The 26,041-nt window shown below is 37.8% G+C and overlaps 1 protein-coding gene across 5 annotated transcripts in view; it reads left to right on the top strand.

Annotated features, from left to right (window-relative positions):
* The window catches only part of UBR5 (ubiquitin protein ligase E3 component n-recognin 5), a 143,136-nt gene that overhangs the window by 30,003 nt on the left and 87,092 nt on the right, over positions 1 to 26,041 (top strand). For all 5 annotated transcript variants that reach the window (XM_059042978.2, XM_059042977.2, XM_067017424.1 and 2 more), the window contains exons 2-7: positions 11,304 to 11,348; positions 11,724 to 11,805; positions 12,268 to 12,344; positions 13,068 to 13,187; positions 24,980 to 25,169; positions 25,366 to 25,525. In XM_059042978.2, coding sequence (XP_058898961.1) covers positions 11,304 to 11,348; positions 11,724 to 11,805; positions 12,268 to 12,344; positions 13,068 to 13,187; positions 24,980 to 25,169; positions 25,366 to 25,525 — 674 coding nt within the window. The remainder of the gene's footprint in view (positions 1 to 11,303; positions 11,349 to 11,723; positions 11,806 to 12,267; positions 12,345 to 13,067; positions 13,188 to 24,979; positions 25,170 to 25,365; positions 25,526 to 26,041) is intronic.

Below are 26,041 nucleotides of genomic sequence, written 5' to 3'. Positions count from 1 at the left end.
TGGGAATAAAGATGCCCAGGAAGGTCTGCTTATACTGTAGAAGGGAAATATTGAAATCTATTGCTGTCTCCTAAAAGTAGATGATTTTGAATCATAGTTAAAGAACTTTAATTTTTCTACTTAAAGGAATAAAAATGCTATTGCCATGTTACTTGGATTAAAAAAATTGTCTGCTAGGGGCTTCCTTGGTGGTGCAGTGGTTGAGAGTCCGCCTGCCGATGCAGGGGACACGGGTTCGTGCCCCGGTCCGGGAAGATCCCACGTGCCGTGGAGCAACTGGGCCCGTGAGCCATGGCCGCTGAGCCTGCGTGTCTGGAGCCTGTGCTGCACAACGGGAGAGGCCACAACAGTGAGAGGCCCACGTACTGCCAAAAAAAAAAAAAAAAAAATTGTCTGCTATGGATATATGTTAATATAATTTTAGGCAGAGTAAGATTGTTTGTTTATGCTGTTTATCTTTTTAATCCCAGTAAGAAAATAGGGAAATCAGTTTTGTTTAGATAAAGAAAAAAGAGAGGAAAGGTAGTTTGTCACTAGTGAGCTCTACCTTTTGGAGGGAGAGGCCTTCTCTGTGCTAGGCCCCTTCCACGGTTTGGGGCTACTACTTCTGGGAGCTTAGATGTCAGATCAATGTCCTCTGGTTCCCCAAGACCTTACTAGAAAGAATGGCCTGTTTGTGTTCCATGTTTAGTGTTTCCCAAACAGTGTTCACTTCAGCTTGAAAAACACAGGATTAAGCGTAAACATGTTTATTTTAGGACATATCAGAATCTAATAGAGTTATGTGGATTGTGAATTTCTAAGAGGGGGCTATCCTAAGCAACATTTCCAAAACTTGAAATAGTAGGGTTATTAATATCTCCCTTGAACTATTAATCTTGTGACTGTTTTAAGCAGTCCTTACATGTATTCGTGGTATTTTAGAGTAGTGATTTCCAAACGTAGCTGGTCATCAGCATCACTTTGGGTTTCTTAGAATTTTGTTTTTTTAATTTTGAGTTGATAATATGTGATTTAAATTCAAAAAGTGTACATTAGCACTCAGTGAAAAGCTTCCCTCCCTGCTCTGTTTCCTAGCTGCCTACTTCCTTTCCACATAGGTGACTAAATGTTATTCCTTCCAGAGACATTTTATGAATGTGCCATAATTTATTTAGCCAGAATATAAATTACTGAGTCTTGTATTTGGAGATTTCTGATTTAGTAGGTCTGGGTGGTGTCTGGTAATATGTCTTTTAAAATATTCCTAGACAGTGGATGATTAGCCAGGTTTAGAGACTGTTATTTCAGATGGTACACATTACTTTTGCATGTGACATATTATCCAATTCTTAAAACAACTCTGTGAAGCAGATATGGTAAGCACCATTTTTGGCAGAGGTGGAAACATGAGAGCAGAAGATGTTAAATGACCTATTCAAGGTCACGCTCCTTTTTTAATGGTGGAGCTGAGACTCAGAAAAAACCCAGGGTTCTTTTGGGTATCTAGGTAGAACTTGGTTGGCACTAACTTTGCCTTTGCATGGCTACAATGCTGATGATTGGCTAAACAACCGAAAAAAAAAATAAAAAGAAAAAAAAGAAACCCCAAACAAATAAAAAATTAATTATGGGTATTTATATCCAATTCTTCCTATTTTGGCACAGCATTAAATGTTGGAATATTTTATTGCATTACTTGTCAATAGATGTCCAGTAATTAGACTTCTCTAGTTTGCATTTTTAAGGTGCTTAGCTAGTTAGACCCATGTTATCAGTTTCAGCCACTTATATAGGCGAGTTGCACACAGACTTTTATCTGTATTTTTGCTTTGCTTCCTGATGAGCTCGCTTTCTCTCTTCCCTTTGCTTCCAGCTTCCTTTTGGCCCCTTCAGTACATTTCCTTAACACCAACCCAGATTAAGCCACGGAGGAGGGGGAGGAGGGAGGGATGGAGGGAGGAACAAGACTGTCCACTTAGAAGACCGCCCTCTAAGTGGAGGGACTGGGAGAGTATTCCCAGTTGTAAAGTACTGAGTGATTTCCTTGTCTGTCTGGTAAACTTTCTGGGGATGATTCTCAAAGAAAGTTAGAAAAAGTTAAAGTAAAAAATTATTGTTAGTATTGTAGGACCATTTGATTTGGGGTAGAACCGCTGTGGGGTTACTTTGTAGGACAATATTCCTTTGGTGTGTTTTTAAAAACCTAGTCTCATAATATTGTTCTCATAGCAGAACAGCTAAAAATCTTTAGAATGACCATGAAAAGAATAAAAAAGCTGCAGATCCACCATTTTGAAGCAGTGTAGGACTTAGAGCAGGAACATGAATGCCCATTCATTTGTTCAGCCACCCATCCATCAACTGTTAGGTGCTGGGGATTTAGAAATTAGTAAAGCCCGGTTCTTGCCTTCATAGAGTTTGTCAAGCCGTGAAGGAGACAAATATTTCATCAAACAAGTAGTTATAGCATAAGTTCTGTGGAAGGAAGTATGCCCCAGGGGACTCAGAGAAATGCCTAGTTTAGCCTGGAGTGAAAGGTGAGTTATCAGCCTACCCTCCAGGGACAAGTAGCTATAGACGTGTAGATGGTAGTGGGATATAGTTTATTCTAGGCTGAAGGAATAGGTGTGTACAAAAAAAATAAAATAAGGAGCTCCCTGGTGGTCTAGTGGTTGGGATTCAGTGCTTTTGCTGCTGTGGCCTGGGTTCAGTCCCTTGTTTGGGGAACTAAGATCCAGCAAGCTGTGAGGCGTGCCCTCCCCGCCCCCCCCCCCCCCCCAAGAAAAAGAGTACTTTGTGAGTATAATCTAGTGAAGGACTTGGGAGAGTATAGTGATATTTGGGGTATAGAGTGCCCAGGAAGAGTGAGGAGATGAGATTGGAGGTAGTAGGGGCAAGAAGGGAAGGAATCTCTCACTCTTGTGAAATAACAACCCATGTGCAAAATACACAGAGTAAGAGCTCGTCTATGGATTTCTGGTTCCAAGAATTCCCAGACTTAGCTGTCATTCTTTGGTTCCTCGGGTTCCTACAAGATCTCCAGGTTCAAATTGGGCCCTATTTAGTTTGGCAACTGGTTCAAGCTAGAACTTGGCAGATTTGAAGCAGCAATATATAGAGCGAGCTATCCAAAGATGAAAAATATAGTTCAGTAATAATGCTAATGGCTGCCATTTATTGAGTGTTTATAAGTGCTTGGCTCTTTCCAAGGTACATTACAAAATTACCTTTAATCCTTATAGCAGCCCTACCGGACAAGTGGTTTTATCTCCATTTAAACCAGACAAGTGGTTTTATCTCCTAGTTCTGGGAGGTTAAAGTGAGCTTGCCCAAGGTTACAGAGCCAGTTAATGGAAGGGATGGAATTGAACCCAGGTTTGTTAGTCTGACACCACAGCCCATTCTTTTCCCACTCCACCCTGCTGCCCCGTTCCCAGGGCAGATGGAATGGCAGCTCAGGAATGTAAAATGACCATTTCAGAGGCAGTAAAACTGCCCTTTCATCTTCGATGTTAAAAGGGCAACAAGAAGTCACCCAGTATCTGTCATTTAAAGAAGCTTTCCTGAATTTAATGGCATCAAGATCCTTGGTCAGGAACCTAACCTCCTAATTGTCTTGTTTTATGGAAAAATCAGATTTCATCACAGGTATTTTCAGTTTAGAGTTCTATCTCAAGGACTGAATACCTTGCCAAATTGTAGTATTTATATTACAAAGTGTGTCAATTATCTCTTGAGACCTTTGATTTGTATGTAGAGTTAAAATTGGGTTTGTAACAATTTGTGAATACATTATCTGCATTTGGCAGATATTTTAATGAATGATGTTGCAGATATTCAGAATGTGGCTATGGCCTAAGGGTGAAGAAAAAACAAGACTTCTCTCTTGAAATTTTGGCTGGATGCTCCACTTTTTGGACAGGAGCACTAAAGGAAGTCTTCTCACCCTGTTAGCACACAAGTTAACCAAGATTGAGTCTTGTACGTATATATAGTCTTACTGTTAAGCAATTGAAATTAGATGAGACAGAAATACTTAGGAAATTATCAAGAAGAATTAATGTATAAAGGCCATATCTTTTATCTTTTCCTACCAAATTTCTTGTCCATTTGGCATGTGTATTTTCCTTTTCCTGTTTTGAATGGAGCTGAAAATAACACAGTTGGTTTTGCTTTAAAGGAAAATGACTCATTTTCTTGTGTTCAGCATTTAGTTTCTCAGAGATGTGTTTATCTTTCAAATGGCACAGTAGTTTGGGATTTTGATCTCTTTTTCATTTTATTATGAAAGATGTTATTTATGGCACTATATAGGAATTTCTAACCAGAATATTTTCTGTGGTAAGGGAAGAAATTATTTGTAAGTATAATGTCTTTTTTCTATGATAGTTGCAGAGTGTTTCTGTAACATGAATTTTCTCATCTTAGTCTTATAGAAATTTTTTTTTTTTTTTTTAATAGAGATCTTTGAGCGGTTTCAACTGAAAACCATTTTAGGGAGAATTAAAAGAATGTCCCATTTAAAATTTGTATCATTTTCTCAGTTTACAGTATTTATTTAGAAACTTTTTTTTTTTTTTTGGTCTTGAATGTATCTTGAAGCTGAATGTCCTGTATTATTTATTTAGGGTAAAAAGAACACATTTTATAAACTGGGATTTGTTGTCTCCATAGCACAAAGTATGTATAAGTCCTACCTATAACTGGTTATTCAGGAAGCTGACAGATGGGTTTTTTCCTCTACAAAAGCCATCATTGTGTGATTTGGGGTCTTTTAAAAGTAAAGTCAGATGTTTGCTACCTGGCACCATTTTTTCTTGGATGGGCAAAAGAGTGAGAAATTGTCAAGTCAAATTTCAAGAAATAAAATGAGGTTAAGACTTAAGTCTAAGCAAAGATATATTAGGGATCGACTTGCAAGCTGAGATTTGCATTATAAAACTGAACAGATTACTCTTCACCGAGGAAATAGAGGGTATAATCTTCTGTATCAGTGGTCTCAAACTCAAATGCCTACAGGTGCTGGGCAGGTAAGGGCACCTCTAGTCACCACTAGGCAATATAAGCTTGGTTGCTAGATCTCATTTTTCAAGAGAAGCTAGAAATCTGAAAATCTGTCTGAAATTTTCCAGTTTTACATGTTGGCCAAGAATCTTTAACAATCTTTTAAAAATTTAAAATGCCATGTGATTCAGTATCATGTGTACATCTGTAGGGTGGCAGTTTGTGACTTCTCCTTAAGGCTCCGCCCTCCCCCCTTTTAGTAATTGACTATAGCTTTTGCATATAAATCTTAAAGAGGTCTTTCTGATCCTTGCCTCTGCTGCCTCCCCCTCCCCTATTGAAATGATAAACATTTAGTTCCTCATGGGTACTAATACTATCAGGAAGGCAGGATCAAATTTTTCATATGCTTTATGCTATGTTATGCTATATTGCTGTACCATTTTACATCTAAAGAGAATCATGCATGGGGGTAAATTTATTCAGAGTGCAAGACAGACCAGTGGGTTTTAGTATTAACAGTATTAAGAGTTCATTAATAGGGTTTCAGATTCTCCATTCTAACCAACCTTTTAGAAACCATCACTTGTTGAGTTTTGGTGCAGTGATTTTTTTCTTCTCTGTGCGTGTTGTCTAAACAACTATATTACTTCTCTTGTTAGCCACCCTCCTCCCATCCCCGATTCCTGAGAAATCCTGAAGTTGGGAACCCATGATCAGGGTTAAATTCACATAGAAGCAGTACAAAATGGATTTTTAAAAATGTATCTGAAAGTTGAATGTCTTGAAGTTAAATTTCAGACCTACAATGAGAGTGTTTCATAATCACACGGATGAAGGGAATCACCCCTAATCTGCTGGTGCTTGTTTGGGCCAAGGCAACCCTGATCCCTCCAGGCTCTTCCCAGCCATCCTCAGACCCGTGGGTCAAGGTAGCTGCTAATATTTTAAGTCACAACACAGAGTGGGTAGGTGGGCTGAAAGCCTTTATCTCGTCCACACACAAACAAATCCACAGTGCAGCATGAAGAGGAGACTCAGTTGACTTCTTCCCTTTTACACCCAAGATGCCCTCAGGGGCCTCCCCTTTGAGCATGTCTTAGGTGGCTTGCTCTAGGACTGTGTGAAAAGGGATTTGGGGTTGGGATGCTCACTGTAGTGGATTGAATAAGCTAGCTCCAGGCTTTCAGTTTGCTGGTGGGAGTGGGAATGTGCCTGGCACAAGTAAATGACCATCTCAAAATGCCCTCTGCAACTTTGCCCAAAACATCCCTTTCTCACATTACAGTCGCTGCCAGGCAGGACCATCATGTGATAGTTTGAATTTATTGTTATTGTTGATGATGTGGATAGTTGGCATGCTAGGAATGATTTCAGAGGGGGCAATATATATAGTGTGGTGCAGTAGTTTGTGTAAAAAGAAGTGTTGTGGACGAACTCCCTATACTCGGGAGAGCGCATGACGATATAGTGGAAAGACCATGTTCTGTGGTTGGAGGTGGGTTTGGCACCTCTCTCTGCCATCTATCAAGTAACAGTCTTTGCTCCAAGAGGGGAAAAGAAAAGTGCCCTTTGATTGCTTCTTCAGTTTTAAGTTTTAAACTTTAGATAGTTGGCTTTTGGAGAAATGCCAGAAGTATTCCTACAGTATTTCTTCTTCTGCAAGTAGGTAATCTGGGTACATGTGCATTTTGGCAATACCTGCCTTCTCTGACATGGATGACAAGAAGCGATCTTTAAGACATTTTCTGCAGGAGTCTATGATTTAGTGTTGTAGGTAACCTTTCACTGACTGGCTGTTGTTTCTTTGTATGGATTATTAAGCCCTATACTCCAAAATGGATCTGTAAAAGTTTATTCCATGGATGGTTATCTAGAGAGTAGAGTGAGGTCACTTTAAAGGTAGTTTGCTAATATGATTATTGGTGAGTGGTGAGTTATTAAATGTTTTCGCTGTGTTAACTAGTCTGCTTATAAGATTTATATGGGCGACTCTCCTAAAGGAAATCTGTATATTCACACTTTTCTTGCTTGTTGTAAACTTCAGTTTGAGGTGGAAGACCTAAGGAGTAGTTTTGTTGAGTTGAAGATCAGGAATCCTTTCTGCCTCTGAAATGTATTATAACAAGTATTATTGTACATTTTTCACTGTTGGAACTGTTATCTAAAGAAGTGGAAGAGTGGGGAAATACTTGGTAAGTTTTATCTCTTCTTCGCTTAAAGCCTGAAGCTAGCTCAGGTTGAAACACAAATGACCGTAGAATGTCAAGTAGACAGTAAAGGTCCTTTGTGAGGGAGAAGCTGTAGATTTATGTAGGAAGAAAATCAGAGCTGCCAGAAAGGTACATGGAGGAGGTAGCACTTGAGCTGGGCCTGAAATAATAATAATGTTGCTGGAGGAAATGTACTGGGGGCAGATAATGCCACTTTCTACCATTAAAGTGAGTACTGATACACGTGAAACGTGGGTGGGTATGCCTGATCTTACAGTTCCAGGGATAGCAAAAGGATCATCTTGTAGAAGGTGGGCTGTCAGGAATATCTTTATGTCCTGGAGAATTGGAGCCTTTTAGGAATCCAGATATACCTAAACTTTTTACTTTTAGAAATTTAGCTAGGAATCTAACAGGTTTCATTTTAGGGGTGTGTGTGTGTGAACAGATGGCAGGGGATTTAGGATTAGGGCAGGGAATTGTAAAACTGAAGAACCTGTGTTAAGTGCTACTGTCAATTGAGGGTCATCAAAAGATGACTAATCTTTGAAATTATAATGTTAAATTTTGGGGAAATGAGACTGAAATTTTAGGGAATTTCAAGGGCAGCTATGAAATTCGTTACCCTCTAGCAAGTACTGTTAAACTGATTTCTCTATTAACATCAGTTTGCTGTTACCTTACCTTGGTGCTCAAAAAAAATTCCAGCCTCTCGATCTGTAAAATGTGTATAAATGTGAAGGAATGAAATAGGTTATTGAATCGGAATATAGAATAAATCTTTGGTGTCGAAGCTCACTGCTTCCCTGTCCATTGTGTGTTATAGCCACCTCACAGAGGGTATCCTGCCTGTCTGTGAAATGAAATGATTAAATGCTGAGTTAGGTTATTTTGTAATGTTATGCTGTGTTCTTAAAATTGTTTTCCTTCACAGTCACATGTAAAGATTTATTCTGAAATGGAATTTGGTGAGCTGTAGGGTGGTTTACATTTTGCTTTAAAAACGGAAAACTTTTGTTAATATCGCTGAGAGAGGAAATACAGTTAATAACTTGAAGCACTGTAAGCTTTTGGAGGAAGATCCTTTAAATTAGATGAGTGCCTAATACTTTTGTAGAGACATTTAGTAACTCAGTAAATTTAAATGAATATGATCAGTGGCCTGCAGTTCTGGGATTTATGTGTCTGCTGAAGACTCTATAATGTCAAGGGGAACAAAGTACTCCTTATTTTATCGTTAGTGCCTTTTTTTTCCCCCCTTTGCTTGAAGGTTTCTTTGTTACTGTTATCTGGGATCCATGTAAATGAATGTGTATGGGGCCAGTTTAGTCATGATAACTATCTTGAGATTTGGAAAAATGATACATTTTCTGTAAATTTTGCAGATTGAATTTAAGAAATTAAACAAATTTGATATTTGGGGAAATATTCTAAGTGTCCATGTAAAATTAATTTGTATATGAAAGTTTCAGATGGGTAAGATGAAATTGAATATGACAGTAAGTGCTATTTCCATATAAACATTACATAAATATCTTCCATTGTTATATTTGCTTTTCATACATTCATAACAATTTCAGGACTGAAAAGAACCAGAGAAGACTATTAGTCTTTCTTCACGTAGATGAGACCAGAAACCTAGTGGGCTTAAATGAACCCAGTTGGTAGTAGATGAGCTGGGAGTAAACCCCAGATTTCTTGCTATCCAGTGGGTATTATTTCCAGTACGAATGGGTATACATTTCAGGTGGAGTCCACCATGATTTTTTTTTTTTTTTTTTTTTTTTTTTTTTTTTTTTTGCGGTATGCGGGCCTCTCACTGCTGTGGCCTCTCCCGCCGCGGAGCACAGGCTCCGGACGCACAGGCCCAGCGGCCATGGCTCACGGGCCCAGCCGCTCCGCGGCACGTGGGATCCTCCCGGACCAGGGCACGAACCCGTGTCTCCTGCATCGGCAGGCGGACTCTCAACCACTGCGCCACCAGGGAAGCCCCACCATGATTTTTAATATTAGAAAATTTGATGTCAGTAAACATTTCCTCTGTCCCCTTCCTAACCTGAAATTTGCTTTTGAGTTCTTGACTTGTTATTTTCTAGCATCTTGATATCCTCAAACCTTACTTTAGTTTTATAGATGTTATTTGCCTGGAATGATATTGGAGCCATGAAAGCATCATTTAATTCTTAATCTCAGTTATTGTCCAGCTTTGAAAAGGCTTTGACAGGTTTTGGTCCCCCCCCACCCCCCGTATTCTTTGTGAAAACGCTAGAGACAGTTTTGAGCTAAGAAAAAAGGAATGGAAATGAATGGGTTTAGTTGTATGCTGGTGAACAAGTTATCTTTCGAAAGTGTCACTACTGTGGCTTTTGGGAAGTAAAACCTTTCTTAGTCTTTTCTCACAGTCTCGCTCTAGTCTGTAGTCTGGTGAAGAGTTTTATAAATTACTCATAGTCAGTGTGGGCTGAGGAGGATGAGAATTCCTGCCTATGCACCGGGTCTTCTCAGGGCTGTTGTTATTGCCCAGAACGGAGCCTCTCAGTTTGGAGCCTCCTAGTCTATTTTCTTCTCCCCATTTTCTAGTCAGCCTTCTCTTAGAGCTCATGAGTTCCACAGTGCATTATTCTTACGGTGTTTTATCTTGCCTTGAAACACAGATATGTGCCTTATAAATGAGCAAACTGGGATTTGGTCAAAAAGCTTGACTTTACAGGACTGAAGAAGACACATTTTTGTTAATGAAAGGCTAGAAAAATGAAAATGTATTTTATTGAGAGCCAGGTCACACATGATCTGATGTTATTATTTGGGAGTGAGAATAAAATCACTAGTGAGTATTTACTTCTTGGTAGACAAATTAAGTATGGCATCATTTGAAAGTTATTTTTTTTTTTTGCTTAGAAATGGTTTAGTGTTGGACATTTGCTTTACATATTTTAGTGTTTGAAAGATACTACTCATCATTGAACAGAGGTTAGAACTTTACTGGATAAAGTAAAATTGAAGGACAACTGGCTCCTATTAGAATCTCTTTATCAAAATAATTAGATTATTTGGCCATGTGTTATATGATTGGTGGTAGCTTTTAAATCCTAAACTGGCTTTAAGGCATGATTAATTTTGAGTATGTATACCACTTTCATCTGTTAGGACGAATGATTGAAATTTGATTTCATGTATTTTTGTCACTCTCTAGAAAGCAAAACTTACGGAATTTCCTGTTGATTTACTGTTCTAATTTTTTTCCCTGTTGTTCCTAAAACGCTCAGTTTATTTGTAAGAGAATAATTTCTGGAAAAGTTTTCAAAGGCATTTGTTTTGGTAATTTAATAGAATTGAACTCTTAAAATCTCTACATTTGAATACATCTTTGTATTATAAAATGGCTTCCTTAGGTTGACGAGTGCCTAATTTAAATGAATATTGCAATATTTTATATTAATTCAAGACTGTTTCTTTGAGAGAAACAGCAAAATCGTAATAGATAACATGAGTTAATATCTTTCTGTTAGACAGCCCTTTGAGATTTTTCTAAGCATATTCAATACTCTTAAAAATGTGAGGTGTTATCCTATTTTATAGATATGGGCACTAAGGTTTTAATTTGTACAATTATGTGTCACAAGGTCCTTCAAGAACTTTTGAGACTATTCTCACCTTAAGTCAATTGGGCTTTTGCATTGTTTCTGCCTCTATATTAAATTCTTAATAGATATGTGCTTCCCAAATATTTTCCTTTCATCATGTACTTGTACATTCAAGAGTTTCTTGGCATATGTAGTATGGTGTTTAAAAACTGGCTTTCCATTGACCGTTGGTTCAAGTACCAGTTCTACTGCTGATTTTTTAAATAAACTCTAGAAGCTGCAGTTTCCTCATCTGTAGAATAGTAAGATGATGACTGAAGTTGCAAATGAGGTGGTGAGGGAAGGCAACTGCAGGGTTGACTTTGTGATCTTTTTTGGGACAGAAATCAAAGATAATATAAAAAACGTTCTTGCTTAGTAAAATTTTTGTATGCTACTGTTAGAGATCACCAAATCAGAACTGTTTTGTTTACAAAGGCTTTGTGCGTGTGGATTATTCATGTTTGTTTTGTTTTTAAAGGTTACGGGAAGTTTCAGAGAAACTGAACAAATATAATTTAAACAGGTAAGAAATTTAAGATATTTTACATTTCCTGAAAAGAATGATTTTGTTTTAATTAGGGAAAAGTACTCATATTTAGGCAGCAGCTATTAAGAAAATTTTAATCCAACTATCAAAGTTTTATGGGTTGCATTCATTTGAATTATAGTTTGTGTTCATACTGATTTTTAAAAACTCTGCCATACCAAAGAGCTATAATGACTATGTAGATATAATAATTTTTTTCAATTATTGCTTTAAAATATGTAAATATTAGTTTTTTAAAACAGGCTTTACTAGCAATTTTTTTCTTTTGTTAATTGGGTTTTCTAAAAAACCCTAGGATGCATTTGCCATTTAGAAAATAATTTTGTTTGCATACTTTTCTTTATTTCCCAGCCATCCCCCTTTGAATGTGTTGGAACAGGCTACCATTAAACAGTGTGTGGTGGGCCCGAATCATGCTGCCTTTCTTCTTGAGGTAAACCGTTGACGGTAGAGAAATGAAAATGGATGTTAAAATGCAGCTGTGCAACATCATGTGTCTTCCTTTTCAACCGTGGAAAACAGCAGTTTCTTGCAGTAGTTCTTCCAGAGACCACCCACTTCCATTTCCTTATTGTATAAATCCTGTGGCCAGGAGAAGGCTTAAATGATTTACTAGAGGTTGAAACTAGTTAGAGAATGGAGAAGTTCCTGATATCTAGTCATTTCCTTACTCTGAATTCTGTTAGATGGAGATATTTTAAATTATTTTTGCTGGTTTTATGATAATGTATACAAACCATACTTCCCCAGCTCAGGTGTGAGTGCCTTCTAGAAGGGAACTTATTTGTTGCCTTCTGAATTGACAGTGATAGGTACATAATTTGTTCATTGAATAAATTCAAGTTTTAATACACATTTTTACTATGGAAGTTTCTTCTATTTTCTTTGCTTCTAGGATGGTAGAGTTTGCAGGATTGGTTTTTCAGTACAGCCAGACCGATTGGAATTGGGTAAACCTGACAATAATGATGGGTAAGACATTATGTCCTTTCCATTTAATAAATATTTAGCTCTTAAAGGTATATTACACCTGTGTTTTGATTTTGGGAACCCTCAAATTGGGGGGGAAAAAGCATTGTAGAAAAGGAGATGCTTAAAATAGAGTGAAGTGGTTACTTTGTAGTTTGATTTTAATTTTTATGCAAGCAGTGATTTATAGCTAAAATATTTGCATTAAAAGTAGCAGAGGAGTCAGTGATCACTCAACAGAAATAGGAATGATGTGTATGTGGTAGGGCCCAAGACAGATCTGCTCTTTGAGTGAACTGACTTTTCGGATCATGTTTTTTCCCTTTTAATATTCCCAAATCAAGTAGCTCAATTTGAAAATGACGGAGTCTTTAAAATTTTGGCTTTTATAAGTGACGTCATATAAAAAAGGTTGCTAGATAATGTATGATGACTTTCAGTTGACTGCTTCTAAGGAAAATATGATGACTTTAAAAAATCTACGGAACAGTTCATTTGCAGTTAAACCATGAAAACAGTTTCAAACAGGAACTGGATTGTTATGAGGCTAGAAATTGTTAGGTTTGCTCTTTGATCTGAAGTATCCATTTCAGTAACAGTAATCAGAATTGTTAGGCTGATATTTTACCACAGTAAGTCCCAGAGTAGTGAGGCCTGGAATTCCAGGCTTGTTCCTAGGGATTTGGCGACTGTTCTGTGATTTTCTACCTTTTGTTTTTTTCCCAGGTCAAAGTTGAATAGCAATTCGGGGGCAGGGAGGACATCGAGGCCTGGTAGGACAAGCGACTCCCCGTGGTTTCTCTCAGGTTCCGAGACTCTGGGCAGGCTGGCAGGCAACACCCTGGGGTAAGTTGTGGTCAGAAGGTGGCATCCGCTGGTCTGGGTTACTGCTCTTGTGAGTGCTCGTTTCAGTGTTACCCAGCGATGAGGTGAGGGCACTCCTGAGCTCTGAGCAGGGCTCCTGTTGCGCGTGGTGAGCCACTGTGATAAAAGAAACCCGCATGCGCTCATCACAGGTAAGCTAGGTTTTTGTCCTTCTAAAAATGTACAATGGCTGCATGCATTTATCGTGTCATTTATGTTATTTGAAAATGTTCAGTGATACTATCTTTGGTCTTATTTGTGACTAATTCTTGGGTAAAAAAAAAAATCTAACCTTTCTTTCTTTCTAGTGTCCAAATACGGTAGTTCTGTCTGAATTAATTTAGTGAGGCTTAAAACGATTATGTAACTGAACTTCACAGCCTTCAATGAAGTTTTTATTTTAAAAACATTATAGTGGTATACTTGACACATAACATTATATTAGTTTCAAGTGTACAACATAATGATTCAGTATTTGTATATATGTGTGACCCTTGAGCAATCTAGGGGTTAGGGGCACTGACCCCCCTGCACAGTCAAAAACCCACTTGGAATTTTTGACTCCCTCAAAACTTAACTACTAATAGCCTACTGTTGACTGGAAGCCTTACCATTAACGTAAACAGGTGATTAATACATATTTTATCTATTATATGTATTATATACTGTATTCTTAGAATAAAGTAAGTTAGAGAAAACAAAATGTTATTAAGAAAATCCTGAAGGGAATATATATTAACAATACTTTACTTATTGATACCGTAAGCTTACATCATCTGTTTATAAGATGAATTGTCTGTCATTACCTATGACAGTATTGTCCTATATGATGCAAAACTCTAGATGTTATATATATATTACTATCACTAGACATCAGAAAGGAAGAGATAATGTGAAAAATTTGTATTTATTTACAGGTATAGTGATTCATGAATTGATAGCAAAGCAGCAGTATGATTACCTCATGGTAGCCTAACCTATATACTAATGAATGAATTGGTATAAAAATTTTATGGCATATAGTATTACAGTCATATTCATCATATATAGTATTAGAAACATTGTTACATTAAAAAAACACATGCTTACCTGTGATGATAGGCTGATATGCAGTTTCTCCAACTAAGAGAGGGAGAGGCATTATGTATGGTAATGTAATTCTATGAAAGCAAAGGGGTAAAACAGTAAGAAAACTAACACATTATTAATTTTATATTAAATATCACTCACCTTATGCCTATGTAAGCATAGGCTAGTATCTACAAATATTTTATGCATTCATGACCTACCTAACTTTTTCTTAATTTTTTTTTGATATTTGCAGGTTACATGATTCATCTGTGAGCTTTTTCAAATCACTGCAAATCTCCAAAAATTTTTCCAATATATTTATTGAAAAAAATTCAAATATAAGTGGATCCACACAGTTCAGTCTGTGTTGTTCAAGGGTCAAATGTATTGTGAAGTGATCCCCACAAGAAATTTAGTTAACATCCATCACCATATATAGTTACAAATTTTTTTTTCTTGTGATGAGGACTTTTAAGATCTACTCTCGGGCTTCCCTGGTGGCGCAGTGGTTGAGAGTCCACCTGCCGATGCAGGGGACACGGGTTCGTGCCCCGGTCCGGGAAGATCCCACATGCCGTGGAGCGGCTGGGCCCGTGAGCCATGGCTGCTGCACCTGCACGTCCGGAGCCTGTGCTCCGCAATGGGAGAGGCCACAACAGTGAGAGGCCCGCATACCGCAAAAAAAAAAAGGACTAAAAAAAAAAAAAAAGATCTACTCTCTTATGAACTTTCAAATATGCAGTACAGTGTTACTAACTATAGTCACCATGCTGTACATTATATCTCCATGACTTATTTATTTTATAACTGGAACTTTGTACCTTATTTTTACTTTTAAAATTATTTGTAAAATTTTTACTTTTTAAACTAGATACTCAACTCTTCTTCCATTTTATCTAAAGTTGATATGCTGTCAACTAAAGGAATCAGATACAGATTCCAAGCCAGATGATTTTATTCATTTTATACCTTGATTTTTGAATAGCCAAATTTTCTGAAATTGCTTATTTAATGGTTAGATAAATGCCAAGTCACTCAAGTCAGCATATGTGTTCAAAGGCTGATCAGAGAAATATAACTAGAAGCAAATTAAATTGTTTGAAAATATAATTAAGGAGAAGATGGTTTTTAACCATTTTTGACTCTGAATTTCTAGGTAAAGTTACATTTAAAAATTTGAGATCCCAAGGTACTTATTTTCTCTTTTTTGTTTTTATGCCGAACTAAATTTATTTATTTATTTATTTTTTGCGGTACGCGGGCCTCTCACTGTTGTGGCCTCTCCCGTTGTGGAGCACAGGCTCTGGACGCGCAGGCTCAGAGGCCATGGCTCACGGGCCCAGCCGCTCTGCGGCATGTGGGATCTTCGCAGACTGGGGCCCGAACCCGTGTTTCCTGCATCGGCAGGTAGACTCTCAACCATTGCACCACGAGGGAAGCCCCCGAACTAAATTTAATTTGAGGTCAGAGGGAGGTCATTTAGTTGAGTGCATCGTTTAGCTCATTCTGTGCTAGAACTGTTCATAGGAAACATAGTTCTGGTTTTTATTAAAATGTTAGGCATCTCCTTTTAATGGTTCTATGCACACACATAACATAACAACAGTGTATGATAAAGAATTTGGAAAATAATATGTAATAACAAATGGAATTCTCATTTTATTTACTAAATCTGCAAAAAGTTTGTTTATATTAAGAAAGAATAAGTTATGTATCATACTATGTGAAATTTTACCTGTTTAGAGATTAAAATTTAGTTCTTTTTTTAGTTGAGGGGTTGTCAAATTATAGCCTACAGGCTAAATCCGGCACCTCCTATTTTTACTGAGATACGGCCATGCTTGATGTTTTATTTACTGTCTGTGGTTGCTTTTGTGCTAAGATGGTAGAAATGAGTTGTCATGACTAAGACTGATTAGCCTACAAAGCCTAATAAATAAATGAATTACTATTCTGCTCTTTACAGGAAAAGTTTGCTGATCCCTTATTTAGTTTATACATTTATGTAGTGGCATTTGTTCCTAATCCTGTATTCTTTATTTATTTTTAAATTTAACATTTCATTTTGAAATAATCTGACTTTAAAACGTTGCAATATATTACCCAGCTTCCCCAAATCTTAACATTTTACATAACCATAGTCCAGTTATCAAAACCAGGAAATTAACACTGATCAGTGCTTAATCTACTATAAAGATTTTACCACCTGTCCCATGCGTACCATTTCTCTGCTCCAGGATTCAATCCAGGATCCCATGTTGCATTTATTGTCATGCTTCTGTAGTTTCCTCCAATCTGGGACAGTTTCTCAATCTTTATCTTTCTAGACCCTGATGAGTTTGAAAACTGACTGGTTATTTTGTGGAATGTTTGAATTTGTCTATTATTTCCTCACAATTAAACCCAGGTGATGCATTTTTTTTAAAGTCTTTATTTTTTAAGAGCAGTTTTCAGGTTCACAGCAAAAACGAGAAGGTGGTTCAGGGATATTACATATGCTCTCTGTCCCCACACATGTACAGCCTCCCTTGTTATCAATACCCGCCCCCCCCACCAGAGTGGTCCATTTGTTACAACTGATGAACCTACATCGACACATCATCACCCACAGTCCATAGTTTACATTAAAGTTCACTCAAGGTGTTGTATGTTCTGTGGGCTTGGATAAGTTTATAATGACATGCATTTTACATTATAGTATCATATCAAGTAGTTTCACTGTCCTAAAAATCCACTGATCTTACCATCTTCTTAGTTTTGTCTTTTCCAGAATGTCATATAGTTGGATTCATACAGTACGTAGCCTTTCCAGCTTGACTTCTTTCACTTAGTACAATAGTATGCATTTAAGGTTCCTCCATGTCTTTTCATGGCTTGATAACTCATTTCTTTTTAGTGCTGAATAATATTTCATTGTGTAGATGTACCATAGTTTATTTACACATTCACCTGTTGAAGGACATCTTGGTTGCTTCCAAGTTTTGGCAATTATGAATACAGCTGTGTCCTGGTTTTTGTGTGGACGTAAGTTTTCAACTCCTTTGGGTTAAATACCAAGGAACACGATTGCTGGATCATATGGTAAGAATATGTTTAGCTTTGTAAGACGCTGCTAAATTGTTTTCTAAAGTGGCTGAACCGTCTTGCATTCCTGCCAGCGGTGAGTGAGAGTTGTTGTTGCCCCATATCCTTACCACCCTTTGGTGTTGTCGTTGCTCTGGATTTTGGTCATTGTAATAGGTGTGTAGTGGTATCTTGTTTTTTAAATTTGCATTTGCCTGATGACATATGACGTGAAGTATCTTTTTATATGCTTATTTACCAGCTGTAGATCTTTTCTGGTGAGGTGTCTTTTAAGGTCTTTGGCCCATTTTTCCATCAGGTTGTTTTTATATTTTGGATAAGCCTTCTTTATCAGATATGTCTCCTGCAGATATTTTCTCCCAGTCTATGGCTTGTCTTTTCATTATCTTGACAGTGTCTTTTACAGAGCCAAAGTTTTTCATTTTAATGAAGTCCAGCTTATCAGTTATTTCTTTCATTGTGCCTTTGGTATCATATCTAAAAAGTCATTGCCAAACCCAAGGTCGTCCAGATTTTCTTCTGTGTTATCTTCTAGGAGTTTCATAGTTTTGCATTTTACATTTAGGTTGGTGATCAGTTTTCAGGTAATTTTTGAGAAGGTCTGTGTCTTTTTTCCATGTGGACGTCCAGTTGTTCCAGCACCATTTGTTGAATCCGCCATCTTTGCTCCTTTGTCAAAGATCAGTTGACTCTATGGGGGTCTATTTCTGGACTCTTTTTACTATTCCGCTGATGTATTTGTCCATTTTTTTTTTCTCCAGTAGCACGCTATCTTGATTACTGTCGCTTTACAGTAAGTCTTGAAGTTGGGTAGTGTCAGTTAGTCAAAAGAACTTTGTTCTTCTTCAGTATTGTGTTGGCTATTCTAGGTCTTCTGCCTCTCCCTATACCCACAAAAAAACTTGCTGGGATTTTGATTGGTATTGCAGGTGATGCATTCCTGGCAGGAATACCACAGAAGTGATGATGTGCCCTTCTCAGTGCATCATATCAGGAGGCACATGATACTGACATGTCTCATCACTGGTGATGGTTATACCTCTGATCACTCAGTTAAGGTGGTGTTTGCTGGGCTTCTCAACTATAAAGTTACTGTTTTCCCCTTTGTAACTCGTATCTGTTTTGTGGAGAGATACTTCATGACTATGTAAATATCCTATTTTCCATCCTACTTTTGCTCATTAATTTTACCATCCATTGAAGATTTTTTGCTTTAGTTGTTACTGTGGTGTTGGCCAAGTAGTGATTTTTTTGTTTTGTTGTTGTCCATGCTGCGTGGCTTGTGGGGTCTCAGTTCCCTGACCAGGGATTGAACCCAGACCATGGCAGTGAAAGCACTGAATCCTAACTGCTGGACCACCAGGGAACTCCCCAAGTAGTGATTTTTTAAAACTTTTTTCATTATTTCTTTTGTACTCATTAACTGAAATTCGACTGTAAGGAAGAACTTTCCCTCCTTGCCCACTTAATGTCTATTTCTGTTGAGTTATTTATATCATTATGGTCTCGTATATTTGTTTTATTTTATGGTTTATAATCCATTGCTGTTTATGTCGCTCATATTGTCCTAGATTTAAATCCTCTTCTCTTTATAAATAAAACTTGGATATAACCAATTATAATAGACTGCATGACAGAATGATTGAAAGAGAGTAGTGGAATTTTATGACTTTGCTAATAACATATGCAACAAATATAATAATAAAGTAGTACATTTGAACTTGAATAAAACTTCAGTAGACCTACTCCAAAGAAGGTTGGGGCTAATTTTAAGACTTTAAAGTGCAGAGAGAATCATTAAAATTTGAGTCCCCCTTACTCACCCTGGCTTGCACTCCTGTTTGAATCATGTATTTCTGTCTCCCTCCCCCTGCTCCCCTCCCCCATCGCCCCACTCCCTACAGCGGACTCTGTGTAAGCTTTCTTTAGCATTGGGTTTCTGAATTGCAATTTTGAAAATGTCACAGTGTCCCACTGGCTAAGCCATATATTTACCTTTATTTGGTCTTGCAGATGTCCACAAAATGTAAGCACTTATTAAAGGCTTATTGTTTCTTTTGGCCTCTCTGAAATTTTTGTTTGTTGATGGTGAAATTGTGATCCATTAGTCTGTAAATTAAGAAACTTTTGAGTCAAAAATACTATCGTTCGGGCTTCCCTGGTGGTACAGTGGTTGAGAGTCCGCCTGCCGATGCAGGGGACACGGGTTCGTGCCCTGGTCCGGGAGAGGATCCAACATGCTGTGGAGCGGCTAGGCCCGTGAGCCATGGCGGCTGAGCCTGCGCATCCGGAGCCTGTGCTCCGCAATGGAAGAGGCCGCAACAGTGAGAGGACCGTGTACCGCAAACAAAACAAAACAAAACAAACAAAAAATACTATCCTTCATAAACAATTTTTTTTCTTGAGTTGTATAGTTTTTTTTCCCTCATTTGTATTGATTACAATAAACTTTTAAAGAAGCTTACAATTTACTACATGTAATAGAGAATCTAGAACAGACAGATCTTGAGTCCCCAGAGGGGATTTTTATCTGCACATTTACCAAATGCAGTCATATGTGAAAGAGACTATCCCCACAGACCTTGGTCCCCAACCCCTTACCTTCGGAGTCCTGACTTGCTCCCTTTGGGTTCAGAGAAGTGTTGTGAATTAGTGAGCGAGTGGTCTCTGTATTTGAGAGCTGCCTTTGAAAGATTTTGGGATGACTCAACCACTGCGCCACCAGGGAAGCCCTCTCCTGGATATTTTTGTTGAACTTATTTCAGATCAGGTTAAGGGCAAGAACACCAACTTTATTTGGAGAAAAAAAGAGAGTTTGTGTTGGACTTCCCTGGTGGCACAGTGGTTGAGAATCTGCTTGCCGATGCAGGGGACACGGGTTTGAGCCCTGGTCTGGGAAGATCCCACATGCCTTGGAGCAACTAAGCTGGACTACTGAAGTGAGTGATTTAATGATTCAGTGCCACAACTACTGAAGCCCACGCGCCTGGAGCCCATGCTCCACAACAAGAGAAGCCACCGCGATGAGAAGCCCGCGCACTACAAAGAAGAGTAGCCCCCGCTCGCCCCAACTAGAGAAAGCCTGCGCGCGGCATTGAAAAACCAGCATAGCCAAAAATAAATAAATAAATATATTTTTAAAAAAGAGTTGATGTTTAATACAATGTTTAAAATGGAAATATTAGTATCAAAAGTGTCTTTATTTCGTTGTTTGTTATCACTGGGCATAATAGATGATAGGTATAAGCTGCTTCTCATTGGTTTGAGCTACCATATTTCCTTTGGAGTTTAATTTGAGCTAATAGTACAGGATTTGAAAGGTAAAAACCAAGCAGGCCATTGTAATTGTAAACAGCTGAAGCTGGCCCCAGTCAAAAAAGGTGGTAAGATAGTAGGTTGTAGGGCCTTCGACAAAGTAAGTGGATGCCCCATTTTTAAAGGAGGCAACTGATCAGCTGATGTTACCATAGGAGAAATACAATACAGCAGGGCCATTGTTGCCAAATGCAAACTTGCATTATCCCCCTCCCCTTTTATCTTAAGAAAAGCTACAAATCTGGATTTTTATGTGAAATCTCCTGACTTAAATGATGGAATGAATTAATATTTCCATGGAAATAAATACATAGGCACACACATACCAATCTCTAGTGTGTGTATGTGTGTCTCTAGCCATGTGTATATTCTTTAAAACAAACTGTATTTTTTTTTTTTTTTTTTTTTTTTTTTTTTTTTTGCGGTACGCGGGCCTCTCACTGCTGTGGCCTCTCCCGTTGCGGAGCACAGGCTCTGGACGCGCAGGCTCAGTGGCCATGTCTCACGGGCCCAGCCGCTCCGCGGTATGTGGGATCTTCCCAGACCGGGGCATGAACCCGTGTCCCCTGCATCGGCAGGCGGACTCTAAACCACTGCGCCACCAGGGAAGCCCCAAACTTTGTATTTTTGAACAGCTTTAGATTACAGAAAAGTTACAAAGATAGTACTGACAATTCTTGTACACTCCATGTCCAGTTTTCACTATTAACATGTAAAATTAGAATGGTACATTTTTTATAATTAATGTATATTGATACGTTTTCATCAACTGAAGGCTGTAGGTTGTTCACATTCTCTTATTTTTTCCTTAAGGTCCTTTTTCTGTTCCAGGATCTCATCCAGGATACCACAGTATCCTGTCATCATTTTTCCTTAGGCTCCTCTTGACTGTGACAGCTTCTCAGACTTTTCTTGTTTTTGATGCTGTACATTTTTTTAACCAGCCAATCAAGTATACGGACCAGACTTGACCCATGGGCTTTAAGGTTGCAAGCTGTGGATTAATTCCATACTCAGTGTGATTTTCTCAGTTGACTGGAGTCACTTTGTGTACCTTGAGTATTATATGATGGGGTCAAATTGTAGGATTAATTTGATGAGTGAAGTATGGATAGAAGAAACTGGTTTTTCTATTATTTTTGAGTTTAGTATTGAAAATTATATATAGCTCACTGTAATTATAGATAAAAAGGGAATTCCAGTACTGTATTTTGTGACCACTAAAAAACCTCTATTAATGTATACTTAGTCTAACACATTGCTCTTTCTCTGGATAGCAAGCTGGTTAGAGGAATGTTCAGGAGCAGTTGAGGCTGGTAGATTGTTTGGATTCTGATAGAAGAAATCCTGCACTGTGGGTGCGAGTGGGAAAATGTGGTATTCTCCATGGTAACGGTCAGATTAATGAATGGGCAAACCAGAGATATTTTGACCTTTGTCTTTCAACTAACCTCAGGTGAGGGTTTGTGTAGCAGCGATTGCAAATTGGCTTAAAGGAAAGAATTTGAATGTTCTGGATACGCAGGTATTCTCCACTCTTCCCTGTCGTCTTGACTTTACTTAGAAATAAGTAACCAATCTACCTCTCATGGAGATTGGAGTTTGTGATACCTGTAAGGTCTGCCAGGAATAGATGTGTACTTGGATAGTATATCTGATCAGGTTTCCAGTATTATTTGCTTAGGGGGAAAATCATATGCATTTTTTGGTAGAAATATTGAGTCATTACTTACATTTATTTTGGCCATATAAATGTCCAAATGGGCATTTTGGAGTGAAATTAATAATAGGCTCAGACAGTAGGCTTACTCTGGCATTATCTCAGGCAAACTGGGACATATAGTTACCCTAATTATATCTTTTTTTTTTTTTTTTTAATGTTGGGGGTAGGAGTTTGTTTATTTATTTTTGCTGTGTTGGATCTTCGTTTCTGTGCAAGGGCTTTCTGTAGTTGGGGCAAGCGGGGGCCACTCTTGATCGCAGTGCGTGGGCCTCTCACTATCGCGGCCTCTCTTGTTGTGGAGCACAGGCTCCAGACGTGCAGGCTCAGTAGTTGTGGCTCACGGGCCTAGTTGCTCCGCGGCATCTGGGATCCTCCCAGACCAGGGCTGGAACCCGTGTCCCCTGCATTAGCAGGCAGATTCTCAACCACTGCGCCACCAGGGAAGCCCCCTAATTATATCTTTTTAAGACTCTTTAGTGTGGTTCCTCCTGTTTTCAAGTTGAAATAATATATTTAGCTTTTGACTGTTAAAAACTTCCAAAGGAGTGGTTCCACCTCACTTAATTTTGACAACTTACAGGAAACCATGAAGTAGAAGTGCTGATTTAATGTTTGATTTGAATATCTGTTTGTATGTTTCATTGATCCTATATTATTTTCTGTTGCATAATTGTCTCAAAGCATATAAGTTGAAAAGAAAACTTGTCTGTTTTCTAGAATACTGCTTTCTTTGATAACACGACTTTATATTTTTAAAATCATGTTTAAAAACACAACATAAAATTTACTATCTTTACAGTTATAACTGCACATCTCAGTAGTATTAAGTATATTTATATTGTTGTGAAAGAAATCTCTATTATACCTTTTTCATCTTGTAAAACTGAAACTTTATATCCAGTAAACAACTCCCTTTACCCCTCTGACAGCTGCAAATTCTACTTTTTGTTTCTATGAATTTGACTACGTTAGGTACCTTATATATTTGTAATCATACAGTATTTGTCTTCTTGTGATTGGCTTATTTCACTTAGCATAATATCTTCAGGGTTTATCTGTGTTGTACTGGGTTGGCCAAAAGTTTCGTTCGGTTTTCCTGTAGATGGCTCTAATGACGCTTAGTTGTCTTTAACTTCATTTGAAACAATTTTATTAGATTGTATTGTGACAGCTGTCATATCGGCGTGCGTTTAAAAAAACATCAAAATTGGTGAATTTTTGTGTAGCCATTTTAACGTTGAAGATGGAAGAAAAACAACATTTTTGGTATATTCTTTATTATTTCAAGAAAGGTAAAAACACAACTGAAACGCCAAAAAAAAATTGTGCAGTGTATGGGGAAGGTGCTGTGACTGATCGAACTTGTCAAAAATGGTTTGCGAAGTTCCGTGCTGGAGATTTCTCTCTGGATGATGATGCTCCACAGTTGAGTAGACCAGTTGAAGTTGATAGCGATCAAATCGAGACATTAATTGAGAACAATCAACGTTATACCACGCAGCTCTTACGCATAGTGCTGCTATGAACATGGGTATGCAAATATCTCTTCGAGACTCTGTTTTCAGTTCTTTTGGATATATACCTAGAATTATAACTGCTGAGTCATATATAGTGGTTCTATTTTTAATTTTTAGGAAACTTCATACTGTTTTTCATAGCACTGCACTATTTTACAGTCCCACCTACAGTGCACTAGGGTTACAGTTTCAATACATCCTTGCCAACACTTGTAATTTTCTTTTTTTTTTTTTTTTTTTTTTTCATGGTAGCCATTCTGATGTGTGTGAGGTGATAGGTGATTGTGGTTTTGATTTGCATTTCTCTCATGATTAGTGATGTTGACCATCTTTTCATATGCTTACTTGGTCATTTGTGTATTATCTTTGGAGAAATGTCTATTCACATTGTTTCCCATTTTTTAATCAGGTTATTTGATTTTTTTTGTTGTTGAGTGTTGGAGCTCTTTATATATTCTGGATACTAACCTCTCATTAGATACATGATTTGCAAATATTTTCTTCCATTCTATAGGTTGCTTCCTTACTCTGTTGATTATGTCCTTTGAGGGACAAAATCCATTGGGATTTTGATGAATCTGTAGATTGCTTTGAGCAGGATGGACATCTTAACAATGTTAAATCTTCCAACCCATGGGCACGGGTGTCTTTCCATTTACTTGTGTCTTTAAACTTTAAACTCTGAATTTTACTTTTTGTGCTGCAGACTGTTAGTAGTTATGTCTGATAGGTCTTTCACGCAAAGGTGAGATGTATTCTGTAACTCACTTTAGAGCTGTGACTAGAAATGCTTGGTATGTGGTTCTTTTAAGAATTGTTTTAAAAGATGCAAAAGGGTGGTATATATCTTTCTAAAAAGTGAGTTTATACTTCAGCATTTTAAAAAATTGCAACAGTGTTATTTTGAAGTTCAGTTCTATTGTTCTGTCAAAATACTGCTATAGCATATTATGTCAATTAGAAAAATAGCTTTATCATATTCTAAGATAATGAAAATGAGACCCAAAGCGGTCTTTCTGAATGATTGTTTAAAATGCTGTTTCTTTAAATTCACCAATATTTAGAAGTCGCTGGAGTTCTGGAGTAGGTGGAAGTGGAGGAGGATCCTCTGGTAGGTCGTCAGCTGGAGCTCGAGATTCTCGCCGACAGACTCGAGTAATTCGGACGGGACGGGATCGAGGGTCTGGGCTTTTGGGCAGTCAACCCCAGCCAGTTATTCCAGCATCTGTGATTCCAGAGGAGCTGATTTCACAGGTATGGATCTTGTAGAACACTTACGTAAGATAGCAGGACAGGGTGAGGTTTAACTAAATATAGCGGGCTGTAGTCATGATTTATATCATGAATTGTGAAATACTGGTTTTCTGTATTGATCCTAGAAAACTGATTTTAATAAAGAAGTTATGAGAAAGATAATTAGCATAGCACTCTTCTTTATTTTTTATTTCAGGCCCAAGTCGTTTTACAAGGCAAATCCAGAAGTGTCATTATTCGAGAACTTCAGCGAACAAATCTTGATGTAAACCTTGCTGTAAATAATTTACTTAGCCGGGATGATGAAGATGGAGATGATGGGGATGATACAGCCAGTGAATCTTACTTGCCTGGAGGTTGGTGGATCACCATCATGGTTTTCTCATCTCTGAAGGGGGAGATTGTTTTTTGACTGGGGAATGGAATTTTAAAGTGCAGTAGATTTACTGACTGTTCTTTCCAAGGTGGTAGATATTTCTCACTGTAGTGTTTGATTTGATGGTAAAATTCTCTTTAAGGGAAAATATTTTTGCTCAGTGGACTTGTGTTTGGTCCTATAAAGACAAGGAGGTATGTGCATGTCTTTATCACTGGCTGACAGATGACTCTGGAATGTTGTATTTTGATGCCCTTATTACTGAATATGGAATAACTGAACTGCATTTAGATTTTGACTTTCTGTGATGTCACAAGAATCTTCAATAGTGATCTTTTTTTCTTGTGGTAATTTAGTAGTTAGCCCAAGCAACAGTCATGCAACTGATGTTCCTTAAAATCTGTGTTAATAACGTTAACTTTATTTCCTAGGTAGTTACTGCTTTTCTTCTCAGGTTATGTCAGTAGTCAGTCCCTGGTTTTAATGTTTTAATTTT

This window comes from Kogia breviceps, chromosome 17 (genome assembly GCF_026419965.1).
Source record: "Kogia breviceps isolate mKogBre1 chromosome 17, mKogBre1 haplotype 1, whole genome shotgun sequence".
Taxonomy (NCBI): domain Eukaryota; kingdom Metazoa; phylum Chordata; class Mammalia; order Artiodactyla; family Physeteridae; genus Kogia; species Kogia breviceps.
The sequence above is the reverse complement of the archived record's forward strand: the minus strand, read 5'-3'. Positions and strand labels throughout refer to the sequence as shown.